We start from the raw sequence: 15,111 nt of genomic DNA, 5'->3' as shown, positions 1-15,111 counted from the left end.
AATAAGCTTCCCCAGTATGTAATTGCCCCTCTGACTTTTTCCCAATGTTTTTATATTTCAAGATTGGCAATAAAGGTGGAGAACATGTACCTAAAGCAAACGTGCCAAGCAGGCAGAAGCCCCGCCTTCCCAGGTTTCGAGTGAGCAGGCCACGCCCCGGAGGTGGAGGATAGAAAGGTGTGATTGAAAGGAAGGTTGGCTGGCGCATTGTGGGAGGCTTCAAACTAAATAGGACGAGAGATCAGAAGAGTGCAAGCATGAGGCAGATTCAGAGGCAAGAGCGTAAGGTGAGCACACGCCGAGGACGACGACACGACCCTTGTATTAGTATTGAGGTGATTTGGCTTGCGCGGTGAAGCAAGATGCTGGCCTTTGGCTCTTCGTTGGGTCGGTGAGGACAATCGGCGCATGAAGTCGTTGCACTGGGTCTGAGCTTTGGTCTGAAGTGCTGCTTGCGGATAGCCTGGCGTGCGTTTGTCCCGCTATGAGAGAAGCGCCATTTTGTTGCACGAGTCTGCACGTGTAAATGGAAGCACATCGATTCCAAGTTCCACAAAGACCATCTCTGGGCCAAGCTAAGTCCAAGAATAGTTGAAAGGAAGGGATTTCTATTTACTTTGTTTCCCAGTTGTCTGTATTAGGAAGCGCCTCGACTTTAGGATTTCTTTATTTCATTATTTTTATCATTACCCGATTGGATTATTGTCCTTTGTAAATATTTGGTATTTCTGTTGAATTAAACTCGGCATTCCCCCACCGACAGCCCTCGCCGCCGACCAACCCGGCACTCCCCCACCGACAACACTTGCCACCTCCCTCGTCGGCCAACCGCCTCCACCTCCGCCTCCCTCGTCGGCCCTCCCCCGGCCGCCTCCCCAGTCTTCGTCATCCCCCCTCCGCCTCCCTCGTCAGCCCTCCTCCACCTTTGTCGGCACCTCATCAGCGCCTCACCGCCTATCTCGTCGGGCCACCGCCTCCTCCTCCCTCGTCAACCCACCTCTGTCCAGCTCATCGGCCCTCCTCCGTCGCCGCCTCCCCTAGTCGGCCCCCCTAATTGGTCCTCCGACTCCTCCTTCTCCTCCCAAGTCAACCCGTCTCCCTCATCAGCCCTCCTCCTCCACCATGCTTGCCGCACCTCTTGGCATCCCCCCTCCGCACCTCTTGGCATCCCCCCTCCGCCTTCCTCGACGGCCTCCTGCTACCACCTCCCTCGACGACCCCCCGCCTCCCTCGACGGTCACCCCCGCCTCCGTCGTTGGTCCCCTGCCTCCTCCCTCGTCAGCCCATCTCCCTCCCTCGTTGGTTCCCTGCCTCCTGCCTCGTCGGCCCCCTCCGCCTCCCTCGTCGGCCCCTCCGCCTCCCTCGTCGGCCCCTCCGCCTCCCTCGTCGGCCCTCCTCCGCCTCCCTCGTCGTCCCTCCTCCGCCTCCCTCGTCGTCGTCCCTCCACCTCCCTCGTCGTCCCTCCTCCACCTCCCTCGTCGTCCCTCCTCCACCTCCCTCGTCGGCCCTCCTCCACCTCCCTCGTCGGCCCACCTCCACCTCCCTCGTCGGCCCTCCTCCACCCCCCTCGTCGGCCCTCCTCCACCCCCTCGTCGGCCCTCCTCCACCCCCCTCGTCGGACCTCCTCCACCCCCCTCGTCGGACCTCCTCCACCCTCCTCGTCGGCCCACCTCTTCCCCCCTCGTCGGCCCTCCTCCACCTCCCTCGTCGGACCTCCTCCACCTCCCTCGTCGGACCTCCTCCTCCGTCTTCCTCGTTGGCCCCTCGCCGCCTCCCTACTTTTCTCTATCGACCCCAGGTCATGTCTACTCAACACCAAGTCCCCCCTCCACATTGCAGTCCGTCGGGAATAAAAGCGAGTCCCAGTTAGTTTACAGACGAACACATTACGAACACGGCTCTTCCACCTAAAGCATGTTACAGGATAGGTTTCATTTATATTACGTTTGCGAACACACAAGTGTCTGAAGCGCGCGTTGCGTCAGTTGAAGCTCAACTCGTGCCACGTCCGCCATGCCTCATGAAAAGGATAAAAGTCTTTAGTTTTAAAATAAAAACACTTTCACCTTTAACATTCACGATGTCCCCTTTTTGTATAACGCCAAACGTACGGATAACCGACAGGGAGGTTGAGGCGGCAGTGGAGACACACGGAACCAACACTGACCGTAACGTACCTTATGATCATGCTCATCGGCGAGGACCACACAAGGGAGCAGCAGCAGTAGCAACGGGACAGGCCGCCGCTTCATTCCGTCTCACCAGACGAATATCACCGTCAGCAATGTCCTGCGAAATCAATGAAGTAGATACAGGCCGATTATTGCTACTGCACAGGAGAAGGTCTGCATCTGCAATATGGCCGACGGAGCCACGTCATCGACTATCCAACCAACCGAGCAACCGTCTCGATATACGTACTGACGTCATCAACTATCCAACCAACCGAGCAACCGTCCCGATAAACGTACTGACGTCATCGAGGCTGAGGCAAACGTGGGGGGTGGTTGGGGGGTGGTTGGGGGGTGGTTGGGGGTGGTTGGGGGTGGTTGGGGGTGGTTGGGGGTGGTTGGTTGGTTGGTTGGTTGGTGGGGGGGGGGTGGTTGGTTGGTTGGTGGGGGGGTGGTTGGTTGGTTGGGTGGTTGGTTGGTTGGTGGGGGGTGGTTGGTTGGTTGGTTGGTGGGGGGTGGTGGTTGGTTGGTTGGTTGGTTGGTGGGGGGGGGGGTGGTTGGTTGGTGGGGGGTGGTTGGTTGGTTGGTTGGTGGGGGGGGGTGGTTGGTTGGTTGGTGGGGGTGGGTGGGGGGTGGTTGGTTGGTTGGTGGGGGTGGGTGGGGGGTGGTTGGTTGGTTGGTGGGGGGTGGTTGGTTGGTTGGTTGGTTGGTTGGTTGGTGGGGGGTGGTTGGTTGGTTGGTTGGTTGGTGGGGGGGTGGTTGGTTGGTTGGTTGGTTGGTTGGTGGGGGGGTGGTTGGTTGGTGGGGGGTGGTTGGTTGGTTGGTTGGTGGGGGGGTGGTTGGTTGGTTGGTGGGGGGTGGGTGGGGGGTGGTTGGTTGGGGGGTGGTTGGTTGGGGGTGGGTGGGGGGTGGTTGGTTGGGGGGTGGGTGGGGGTGGTTGGTTGGGGGTGGGTGGGGGGTGGTTGGTTGGTGGGGGGTGGTTGGTTGGTGGGGGTGGTTGGTTGGTTGGTGGGGGGTGGGTGGGTGGGGGTGGTTGGTTGGTGGGGGTGGGGGTGGTTGGTTGGTGGGGGTGGTTGGTTGGTGGGTGGAGGGGTGGTTGGTTGGTTGGTGGGGGGTGGGTGGGTGGGGGTGGTTGGTTGGTGGGGGTGGGGGTGGTTGGTTGGTGGGGGTGGTTGGTTGGTGGGTGGAGGGGTGGTTGGTTGGTTGGTGGGTGGGGGTGGGGGTGGTTGGTTGGTGGGTGGAGGGGTGGTTGGTTGGTGGGTGGAGGGGTGGTTGGTTGGTGGGTGGGGGGTGGTTGGTGGGTGGTGGTTGGGGGTGGTGGGTGGGGGGTGGTTGGTTGGTGGGGGTGGGTGGGGGTGGTTGGTTGGTGGGGGTGGGGTGGGGGTGGTTGGTTGGTGGGGGGTGGGGGGTGGTTGGTTGGTGGGTGGAGGGGTGGTTGGGTGGTTGGTGGGTGGGGGTGGGGGTGGTTGGTTGGTGGGTGGGGGTGGGGGTGGTTGGTTGGTGGGTGGGGGGTGGTTGGTGGGTGGATGGTGGGTGGTTGGTGGTTGGTGGGTGGTTGGTGGGTGGATGGTGGTTGGTGGGTGGTTGGTGGGTGGTTGGTGGTTGGTGGTGGGTGGGTGGATGGTGGTTGGTGGGTGGTTGGTGGGTGGTGGGTGGTGGTGGTGGGTGGGTGGTGGTTGGTTGGTTGGTTGGTGGGGGTGGTTGGTGGTTGGTTGGTTGGTGGGGGTGGATGGGTGGGGGTGGTTGGTTGGTGGGGGGTGGTTGGTTGGTGGGGGTGGGTGGGTGGGGGTGTGGTTGGTTGGTGGGGGTGGGGGTGGTTGGTTGGTGGGTGGAGGGGTGGTTGGTTGGTTGGTGGGTGGGGGTGGTTGGTTGGTTGGTGGGGGGGTGGGTGGGGGTGGTTGGTTGGTTGGTGGGGGTGGGTGGGGGTTGGTTGGTTGGTGGGGGTGGGTGGGGGTTGGTTGGTTGGTGGGGGTGGGTGGGGGTTGGTTGGTTGGTTGGGTGGGTGGTTGGTTGGTTGGGTGGGTGGTTGGTTGGTTGGGTGGATGGTTGGTTGGGTGGATGGTTGGTTGGTTGGGTGGTTGGTTGGTTGAGTGTTGGTTGGTTTGCTTGGTTGGTTGAGTGTTGCTTGGTTGGTTGATATTCTTGATTTGTTGAGTGTTTGAAAATGAAAAAGCAAAAAAATAGCAAAATCCCAGATATTTCATGACATAAAAAACCCGGCTGGACAGAGATTTAAGGACCGAAAAGGAGGACATGTCCGAGAAAAACCGGACGTATGATAACCCTATGAAATATGCAATTTTGTGTCCGTTTGTCTGACTGTTTTATTCACCGCAATACATTCGGTTGTTACTTATCCAATCACAACCAAACTTGACAGGGGCACGAAGGGTTAAACGATGGAGGTTACAGCAATTTAATTTGCCTCCCTCCCCAATGGGGATTTGCGCCTTGAGTGAAGTCCATGTTGAGGTGTACAATAGGTTATCATGGCTTTGATGGGGCACACATTCCAGATGTAAAAAATATTATAACTACAAACGATTGAATCAATTCTGTCCAACGTACAATTGCATTTTAAAACTGTCGCTATTAAACTGGAAGAAGTTTGGAGGAAACACAACGTGCTTAAGGCATTCTATACTTATCCCTCAGACAAACGGATCAGAGCCCTCTCGACTTGCGAGGGCTCCAGGTAAGCGGCAACGATATTTACTTAACAAAGCTGCTGTAAGCCTGGTGTTGGCTTAGTGATTGGAGTGGCTGGCCTGCGATCCTAGGGTTCTGAGTTCGAACCCGGTAACCGTTCAATTAACACCAGGTGGGGTTGACAGCCTGTCATCCTTCCGAGGTTGGTGAAATGAGTACCAGTGCACTGGGAGAGGGGCACAGCATCAGCGGTACAGTCATGCTCCAATAAATTATAGCTACCCGGCAGCCAAGCTGCAATTCGCAAGAACAGAGAACAAAGCTGCTTGCACGAGTCTTTATGGATGAATGATTAATTAATCCCATTACCTGTCCAATTTTTCGAGCCATCACATATGTGGACTGCATATGGATTGTTTTAAATATATCTTGGGGCCTCTCCCGCCTGTAGTTTCATGTGTGATATTGCCACCGACACTTTACAGCCCAATTGTGACCTTTATTTGCTGCATCACCATATTCCTAAGGTTCGTTGGAGTTATATAATACTCGCCAGAGGGAAATTTGGAGAAAATTTGACATACTTATGCATAGGTGGTGTATCGGCTAACAGTCGCTGGTCCACACACCTGTCGGTACTATGATAAACAATTACCCAATTCTGTTAAGTCGTGGCCAATTTCTGGTGACATTCATGATCAGATGTCTCCAAACATCCATATCCTGCACTGCTTTCCGAAGCTCTGGCAGACAGCTTGGTTGCAGCCTTGATACCATCCATTGGAGCTGTCGTTCCATTGCCAATCAGCTTGCTATCGCTTACCAAGCCAGTCGTTCCTTATCAACCGTTTTGTTGGAGTGCTTGCTTAAGTGCTTAAAATCAAGCAAGCCGCTTGGCAAGTACTCTACAAGCTCATTGGTAATGGAACACACACCTTTTGAACATGTCAATCTTCTCAGTTAACAAGATGTTACTACTTTTCAGGTTTAAATGAAGAGCGGCATTTCACTTTCCTTCTTCACTGTCTGCAGCAGCATCATCATCATCAAGCCCTCTTTACTTTCTGCCAAAAGAGTGGCATCATCAGCATACCTTAAGTTGTTGATACATCTTCCTCCAATCCCGACTCCAGCCTCTGTCATCAAAGTTCGATTTTTCGTCAAAATTATTCCAACCACAAACTAATCTGTCAATTCCGTCTAATGATAATGGCTAATTATAATCAATTACCTTCTAAACAAGTTTCAATTAGATCGGACCAGTGGTTGTCGAGAAACGGCGTCGCAGACACAGACACATACAGACAGACACATACAGACAGACAGACAGACAGACAGACAGGCAGACACACACACACACACACACACACACACACACACACACACACACACACACACATTGCTGGAATTATAGATAGATAACTAGAACTGCCACTTAAAAACTGCTGGCAGTGATAACTGAGTACCAAGACATCCCACTTTGATTGGACATCTGACCCTGACTGTTGTTGTTGTTCGTCTTTCGGCTGCTCCCGTTAGGGGTCGCCACAGCGGATCATCCATTATGATCCGCATACTGATTTGGCAGAGGTTTTACGCCGGATGCCCTTCCTGACGCAACCCTGGTCGCCTCTTACGACACAGGGATATGGATTGGGTTTCGCCATGATTCCGGGCTGCCCTACACCCTCTCATAGTGCGGCCCAGTGCAGAGCACCCGTCCTCAAGCGATCCTCCAACCCAAGCCTCCGAGTAGCCGGATTACAGGCGCACGCCACTACGCCCGGTACATCTGACCCTCACATATGATGTTTATTATTATTCAATTTAATTTGGAACTAGTATGGGCCCGTAGGGGCGGGCCCGTAGGTGAGTGTCAGGATGTGCAGCCTCTCTCTCAAACCTCGAAAAGGCACATCCACGGGTCCCCAGCAATATTCCTGGCAAGTTTCCATTGTGCAAAAGAAATAATGATAAATAAATAAATAAACAAACATTAATTGTGATGTCATTCGTGATGTCATAGCACCGTGTCCTGTCATTGGTCGACAGATAAATGGCCGTAACTTGGGAACCGCTCGTCTGATTAATATCAAACCTTGAAAACACATCCGCGGGGCCCCGGCAATATTCCTGGCAAGTTTCAATCAGATCGGACCGTGGATCGTGCAAAAAAAAAAGAATAAATAAATCAACATTAATTGTGATGTCATTCGTGACGTCATAGCACCGTGTCTTGTCATTGGTCGACAGATAAATGGCCGTAACTTGGGAACCGCTTGTCCGATCGATATCAAACCTCGAAAAGGCACATCCGCGGGTCCCCGGCAATATTCCTGGCAAGTTTAAATCAGATCGGACCGGTGGTTGTTGAGAAACGGCGGTCGCAGACAGACGACAGACAGACAGACACACAGAGATTGCTGGAATTATAGATAGATGGGATTAAAATAAATTCAAATCAAATTGAAGACCAAATAGGTACAGTCCTGCAATTTAGAAATTAGAAGGAACCCGAACAAGCAAAAAGCAAACATGAAGTCATCAGGAGGAACTTGGATAGGATTCACATTTCAGCTGCTCTACTACTCCTCTACCCTCAAACCCATCCAGACTCAGCCAAGCGAGCCTTATTATTATTTTTTTTAAACCCAGATCAAAAAATTAAATAATTCTGGCTGCCAGGCCATGCATCTGATTAGGTTGAAATTTAAAACATATATTCCACATCAACACAAGACCATAATTTTGACGTTTCACATTGATCGATGAAGTGGTTCAAGAGAAATAATTTTGAAAAGATCGTTATTCAATCCAGTATGGCTCCCAGACCATGTGACCTTTCGATGATGCGTGAACACGCTGATATCTCCAAGGCTTGGGGAAGGTGTGTGTGAAGTCTCCCACTCGATCCGTCCAGCCATTCTGGAGAGGACTTCTAAAGGTTTTTGGGTAAATCCAACATAGCTGCCAAACGATGCGACTTATGACGTCATACATGTGAACATTTTGTGATGACGTCACAATGTTCGACGTTTGCAATGATGACATCATATAAAAAATCATACTTATTCCCCATGTGGAGTACTTGCCACGTGCCAAGTTTCAACTTTTTTCCATGGTGCGGTTTTGGAGATGCAGATGTCCAAAGTTTTTCCTTTATTCCAACATGGTTGCCTCACCACGTGACCTGTGATGTCATAATTATCATTAAAATAATCTGCACGAGTCGTCGCCCCGACAGTGAAAATTTAGTGTCAATCTCCTGATTGGCCAACACCTGCCCCGAGGCAGTGCATCAACGGCACACGCGCACCCTCAACAAATGAACCCCGAATCTTGACGCTGCGCAGGAAAGAAGAAGAAGATTGACTTCGCACGATAATTCAACGGCATTCAGTGGAGCGCAAAAACACAAGGAAATTCGACGCACGTGGAGGCGCCACATCAACACCACACTAATTCATCAAGACCACATCAAAATAAGAAAATGTTAAAAAAAAAAAATTCTCCTCAGGGGAGGGAGCATGGGCTTGGTTAACAACACACAACAACAACCACACAACACCTCTTGACGAGACCCCCACCAACGGCGCTCCGTACACATGCACACAATCACCCATCAACACTCAAACTACCATCAACAATCACACATTCGCGTGTTTCACTTCATTTTACATCCGCATTGACGCTCACAGACACACAAACGTGCAACATGTGTGTAAATGTTACATTTTATGTGTGCGACCCTTTGAGTAACCCAGTCAGCGAATTAGCGGGAAACGCGCCTCGTCTGACTCCTTCCGGTATATTCATTCCATCCGGACAGCGAGATAAATTTCTGTTTGCGTCACACGTGCTACTGACACGGATAACACCGTCAGGGATTACAACAGTGCTCACATTTGTGAACCGTCGTTTAAAGGCCATTTGCTGAACGGTGTGTTCACGTGAGTAAACTTTTCGCGCAGTTTGATAAAGCTTTTGTAAATCTGTGAAATAAACGCTATTTAAAAAAAAAAAAAACAACTAAACATTCAGGCAACCAGGAAATAATCCATCGTAGTTTACGGTCTGATTGAACGTGTTTCGATGATATTTATAGAGACGTGCCGGATATATAAATATATCAGAAGCGCAAGAGCTTCAAGGATGAGCGTTCGTGATGGGTTGAACGATCGCAAAAGCGCGGGAAAAGCTGGACAAGCGGCTTGTGGAGAAGAGGTACACGGGAAGGAGAAAGTTCTCGAATCCCTGACTGACACACCGGGGTGCTGTGGGATATAAATAATTCCAAGCTGTGTTTCACAGTGATTCGTTTTGAAGAAAATCGTAACAACCGAGGATGTGTTCATGGTTCATAGAGTTTCGGAGCAAACGTGGTCATCGTCATGTTACATGTGATTCATGAGAACAGGTACAATGTATGAAATATCTGCTGTTCATCAGGGTGGGGGGTTCGGATTTAGGGTGAGACTGAGGCCGAAACGATAAAGGGTGTGGGGGGGGGGTGACATACACCAGGAGGTAAACAAAACACGGGTAACAATGGCCGAGAGAGCAACAGAACGGTGAAGCCTCAGCATGTGTACGGGAGATCGTGGATGTGATTGAGTGAACGCATTAGATAGTGATGGACAACGAGACAACGGACAAAGGGAGACATTCCACAATCGGAGGAACAGGGGGATAAATGGATCCAAGCAGGGCAGGATTAAGGGGCACGGCACCGCCTGGGGCTCTTGGCTTGGGGTGACCCTGCCTAGCAACGGTGATCCCACCACGGTGATCCCACCACGGTGAGCCTACCAATGGTGATCCCACCACGGTGAGCCTACCAATGGTGATCCCACCACGGTGAGCCTGCCACGGTGAGCCTGCCACGGTGAGCCTACCATGGTGAGCCTACCACGGTGAGCCCGCCACGGTGAGCCCGCCACGGTGAGCCCGCCACGGTGAGCCCGCCACGGTGAGCCTACCACGGTGAGCCCACCACAGTGATCATATCACAGTGAGCCTGCTATGGTGATCCTGTCACGGTGAGCCTATCACGGTGAGCCTGCCACGGTGAGCCTATCACAGTGAGCCTGCTGTGGTGATCCTGCCATGGTGAGCCCACCACGGTGATCATACCACAGTGAGCCTATCACAGTGAGCCTGCTATGGTGATCCTGCCACGGTGAGCCTATCACGGTGAGCCTGCCACGGTGATCCTCTCATGGTGAGTATCACGGTGAGCCTGCCACAGTGAGCCTGCCATGGTGAGCCAACCACGGTGATCCTGCCACGGTGATCCTCCCTTGGTGAGTATCACGGTGATCCTGCCACGGTGATCCTGCCACGGTGAACCTTCCACAGTGATCCTGCCACAGTGAGCCTGTCACGGAATATATAACAAGGATTAACAAGGAAATTTGGCACAGGAGGAGGCCATTCGGATTTGGCTCATGCCTGCGCCACACTAACACCAGACTAAATTAATCTGTCACGCTAACAACTCAATTTCATTCGGGGATGGAGCAGGGAGTGGGGTTGAGAAGAGTGTGGCAGGTGCAGGGATATCACTGGGGTGTTAAAATAGAAATTAAAACTTTCTTGGGGGTAGGGGGTGCGTGAAGGTGGTTTTGGGGTCAAGAATACCCAACCACAACCACGCACTATCCCTTAACAATACCCTCTCGTAGCCATCGTACTCAGCACAGATGTACACAATCACCCATGCATGCTCAAGCTACTTAAATGTTCTGCCAATATCCCTGTATCCCTTTGTCCCAATCCTTCTAGGTACCTATCTAATTCCAATTTAAACCGATGTACTGATTCTGCTGTCACGATCTCTGCAAGGAGACCAATCGATGTATTAGCTACTCTCTGAATGAAAGACCCTTGCCTTATTGCCATCTTAACTCTCCTCTTTTTCACTCTCAGTCTATGGTCCCTGATCCTATCACCCGTCTACTCGGCTGAAGAACACTTCGACACTTACATTGTCCCTACCCCTCATGATCTTAAACATCTCAACCGCTACTGCCTCAACCACTGCTTGTCCTCGCTACCCCCTCACCAATGCCTGTCCTCACTAGACCCTCACCACTGCCTGCCCTCATGATCCCCTCACCACTACCCACACTCACAACCTCTCACCACTGCCTTTCCTCACTACCCCTCACCACCACCTGCCCTCATGATCCCCTCACCACTGCATGTCCTCGTTACCTCACTACTGCATGCCCTCACTACCAGTTCACCACTACATGCCCTCACTACTCCCTCATCACTGCTTGTCATACTTCCCGTCATACTAGACCCTCACCGCTGCGTGCCCTTGCTACCCCTCACCACTGCATGCCCTCCCTACCCCTCACCACTGCATGCCCTCCCTACCCCCAAATAAGATATTCAAAAGTTTAAGAAATTGAGAGGGGGCACCAAAGACACCCCTTGCCTGGGGCATCATTTGAACTAGGGCCAGCCCTGGATCCAAGTGGGCAACCACTCTGGACCTTGGGAGTGTGAGCATATGAGGTTTGCTTGAGGTATGCATGCAACTTGGAATGGGAAGGAAGTATGACAGGTCAGAAGGAGCAAGGCCAGGTCTATTAAGCTTATATAAAATAGAGCCCACCAACCTGATGTTGATGGTAAAATGACAGTCCTTGGGAATCAGCCTTCTGTCTTGTAATTCCAATGATGTGGAATGCCTTATTTTCGACTTCCTCAAGAGGAGCGAGGCAGGAAGTAGGAAGCACCAGCACAGCTTGGGGGACATACTCCACCGAGCTTTGTATAAGTCTTTTATACCATGACCTCGGTGTAGCTGTGGAATGCCGTAGCTCCATAAAGAATACCCAGATGGTGACTGGCCTTCGGTTTTAAAAAAAAGGGTAAAGTTGATTTTCAAGAGACCAAGACAGATCATTGATATAGATAAATAATAATCTAGGTCCGAAGACTGCTTTGTGGAACCCCAACCCGAAGGGAAGTATTATGGGGAGGGACACCATCAAGGGCCACCCACTTTTTCCACTCGAAGAAGAAATTGGACAACCACTTGAGCAGAGTGCCCTGAATACCGATCTGCTTGTTGGAGATTGGGGAGTTCGAGAAGAGATGGGGTATGAGGTCAGCTGCAATGTTGGACTCCATTAATTTGCTAATGATGGGAAGAAGGCTGATAGGTCTGTAATTTAGGGGAAATTTAGATCCTTTCTTATGGATAGGATAATGTTTGCAACTTTCCCAAAGAACAAAGTTGCCCATCCAAGGACCTATGAAAGAGAGAGGAGAGAGGGTATGATATGACAACACCAATTCCTGAGGATTAGTGCATTGTGCAGTGAAGACCAGCTGGTGCCCTTCATATCAAAACACAGATAGTATATACCCACACCCTTCATATACTGTATGACTGGCAGGATACCCTAGAGGTGAGCGAAGTTGCATTTCAGCTGTCTAGCCTGGGTTTGAATCTTGATGCAGATATAAACCGTCACCCTGGTGTTCTGAATGCTGGGTGATGCTTCAATGTGTGTGCCAACGATCAGAGGGACATTAAGCCAGAGGACCCGTCTGGCAGCACTGGTCATTAGAGTGGACCTTAAATATCTCACTGTGTCTTATACAAAGAGTAAGCAAGTTATTACGAAGAGTAGGCTACCTTGGCCAAATTCCTACCACCTTCAGTCGCGCATCAGGTCTGGATAGCTGGTTTGGGGGAAAGACTTGGGCTAAAAACATTCCCAAGCCGACCCCACAAAGTAGGAACAATTGGGGCCATTAAGTAGTAATATTAGTTGTTGTTGTTGATTATGAGACCCTTATAGCCTTGCTTCTTTTGGAATAGAAAACTTCAAAGTCTCTGCTGGATCTACCGTGGGATGACATCCTCATCCCTCATGTCCTGTCCCATCTCAGTCTTCTGCAACTGCTGCATCTTCAAGAAGTATCCCAGGGGGTTTGTATGCTTGTAAAGAAAGCCCTCTCTGCCTCCACTCACCTGGATTTCAGTGAGGTAAACAAACATTTCTTGCACTTATTTGCCATTTCTTGCAAGCTGAGAAAGTCACCTCAAATTAAAAACGATGTTGTGTGAACTTAACATAACTCTCATTACCTTTGGTCATACTACTGGCCAAAAGGAGGGATGAATGAAGAGGTGACCATCAAGCTTAGACTTGTTTAGAAACCATTTGTGAGAGAACTCATGTAACATGGGGGGAGGGAGGGGGGGTGCAGGAATTTGGCTGAGAGATGAGAGTACAGGAGTAAGACCAGAATTGAGCCAAAAAAAAAAAAACCTGCAAGACCATCATCCTGCTTGTGGTGAGCAAGAAGCATCCTTTCAGCCTCCTATCCTGAGATGCTAATGACATTGAGGGCCTTGGATTTCATGCCCAGAACAGAGAGGGGTGGGAGAGTGGTGGGTGGGGGATTGGGCTCAGCAACAGCAATCCACATTGGGGAGCCATATTCATGACACTTCACATATAGGGCTTGTATGCCATTATAAACTGAGAATGGCAAACAAAAGTCTTGGCCCAGAATGAGAATTCTGAGTTGGCAGCCTTCTTTGGAGGCAATTTTGGAGATATAATCTGTCCAAGATAGAGTATGAATGAAAGAAAAGCCGAGGAGCTCCTTAGTCTGTCCTCTCTGTTGATGTAGCAACAGATTGGTGAACTTCCATTCCAGTGCATAATGAAATTGCTGCAGCTTGCCTGGCAGAGTGGTGAAAAACTATCCTACACAGTGTACTAATCATCACCAGGTGGGGTTCACTCAGCCTGTCATCCTTTCGAGGTCGGTGAAATGAGTACCAGTGCACCGGTAATAGAGGGCATTGCATCAGCGGCACAGCTCCGCCCCCAGAAAATGATGCAACCAGCAACCATGTGCTGCACACAAAAGAAGAAGAGTGAAGGAAATGATTCACCACATGTTTCAGAGTTATATTTTACCAACCACTGTATCAACAAGTTTTTGTTATTGAACTGTGAGTTCAGACTTCAGGTGGGCCTGATATTGAGGCTTCAAGTATTTACACCAAAAATGTCATTCTGCTCTCTTCTCTACTTGGCCTATGGTTCTCTCTGTGTCAATCAGAATAATAATTTTGGTTCAAAGCAGGTGCCAGTGGAGCTTGACATTCTGTTCACCCGAGTCTCAGATGTCATCCCATCGGTTGATTAAACTGCACTTGTAAGATCTGATAAAGTGCAACATAATTGTGAGGAAACATAATTATCTCCGTCACCGAAGGTCTGTGAGCAAGATATCTCAAGAAGTTATTCACAAATTCGGACAAAATTTGGTGGGCAGGTTGGGTGTGTGACAAGGATGAATTGATTCGATTTTGGTGAAGATCTGGATCCGGATATGAGAATTTTGTTTTTTTAAGCGATTCTTCACCATGAGGACCGGATCGGGCCAAGAACGATACAAAACACGATATCACAAAAAGTTGTGGATGTATTATGACAAAACATGGTGGATGAGTTGGGTCAGTAACAAGAACAAGCCAATCAGATTTTGGTTCATGTCTGAATCAAGATCCGGCCGATCAGTGGGAGACAACACGTAAACTGTTCAGTATGGCGGAGTGCTGTTCTATACACTCTATCGAGTGCTGTTCTCGTTCCCACTTGCTTTGAGCAGCTGATGTTGAATCGGGAAAATGCTTTGCCCAGTGTATCAAAATAAACTACAATTTTTTTCAAGCCGTTTTACTAAGTTAAGATACTGTCATATCAGAGAATGATGATTCATGATACAAGTGTGGCAATTCTAAAGGTCATCAATTTTTTTTAGTTGAAGAAAAAACGTTCATTACGAAGTGAAACTACGGGGATCCTTTTGATGTAGTTTTGAGCCTGTCACACTCTTTCTGAGTTTCTTGATGCCATTGGATTACAAGTCATTTTTCGGCTCAAATTATTTGACGGTGGAAATAACCTTTTGACTCCCTCATAAAGCCCCGCTTGTCCCAGCCTTGGGGAAACTAATGGTGACTAAAATTTTATATTTAGGAATTAATGGCTTATGGACTGATTTAAGAATTTCTAAGCTGATGTAATTTTATGCTGTAGCTCTTTGGTGTGTCATCTCAAAGCATGATATTAGAGTAATTGTGGGTGTCTGGTTGTGCGAGTATGAGCGTGGCCTTCATTTGGCTTTACATTGTAAATTGTAAATAAATATTGATGTCCAGAATCCAGTTAGTAAATGGTGTAAATACTATTCCATGTCAATGTGACTGATGTAGATTCTTTTTTTTAAAAACCAATGCCAAAAT

General features: G+C 50.0%; 2 protein-coding genes and 1 pseudogene across 9 annotated transcripts in view; 1 reads left to right on the top strand and 2 right to left on the bottom strand.

Annotated features, from left to right (window-relative positions):
* The window catches only part of TM9SF3 (transmembrane 9 superfamily member 3), an 82,713-nt gene extending 80,289 nt beyond the window's left edge, over positions 1-2,424 (bottom strand). The window contains exon 1 of the mRNA XM_085881674.1: positions 2,178-2,424. Coding sequence (XP_085737800.1) covers positions 2,178-2,252 — 75 coding nt within the window. The 5' untranslated portion in view covers positions 2,253-2,424. The remainder of the gene's footprint in view (positions 1-2,177) is intronic.
* Positions 2,425-6,467: 4,043 nt separating this feature from the next.
* Positions 6,468-6,608, bottom strand: LOC147026348 (signal recognition particle RNA; annotated as a pseudogene).
* A 2,029-nt stretch (positions 6,609-8,637) lies between these two features.
* The window catches only part of LOC147026347 (uncharacterized), a 40,187-nt gene continuing 33,713 nt past the window's right edge, over positions 8,638-15,111 (top strand). For 4 of the 8 annotated variants that reach the window (XR_015058299.1, XR_015058300.1, XM_085881667.1 and 1 more), the window contains exons 1-2: positions 8,844-9,044; positions 12,664-12,831. Coding sequence is in view for 6 of the 8 variants with exons in the window: in XM_085881667.1 (XP_085737793.1) it covers positions 8,913-9,044; positions 12,664-12,831 (300 nt within the window). In the remaining 2 variants the exon portion in view is untranslated. Of the gene's footprint in view, positions 8,771-8,843; positions 9,238-12,663; positions 12,832-15,111 lie in introns of those variants that run through there. The other 4 variants (XM_085881672.1, XM_085881673.1, XM_085881671.1 and 1 more) reach the window with 4 other exon arrangements.

Source organism: Eptatretus burgeri, chromosome 5, assembly GCF_056783735.1.
Source record: "Eptatretus burgeri isolate ZD-2024b chromosome 5, Ebu_testis_v1, whole genome shotgun sequence".
Classification (NCBI taxonomy): Eukaryota; Metazoa; Chordata; class Myxini; order Myxiniformes; family Myxinidae; genus Eptatretus; species Eptatretus burgeri.
Note: the sequence above shows the minus strand (reverse complement) of the source record. Positions and strands in the feature narration are given on the sequence as shown.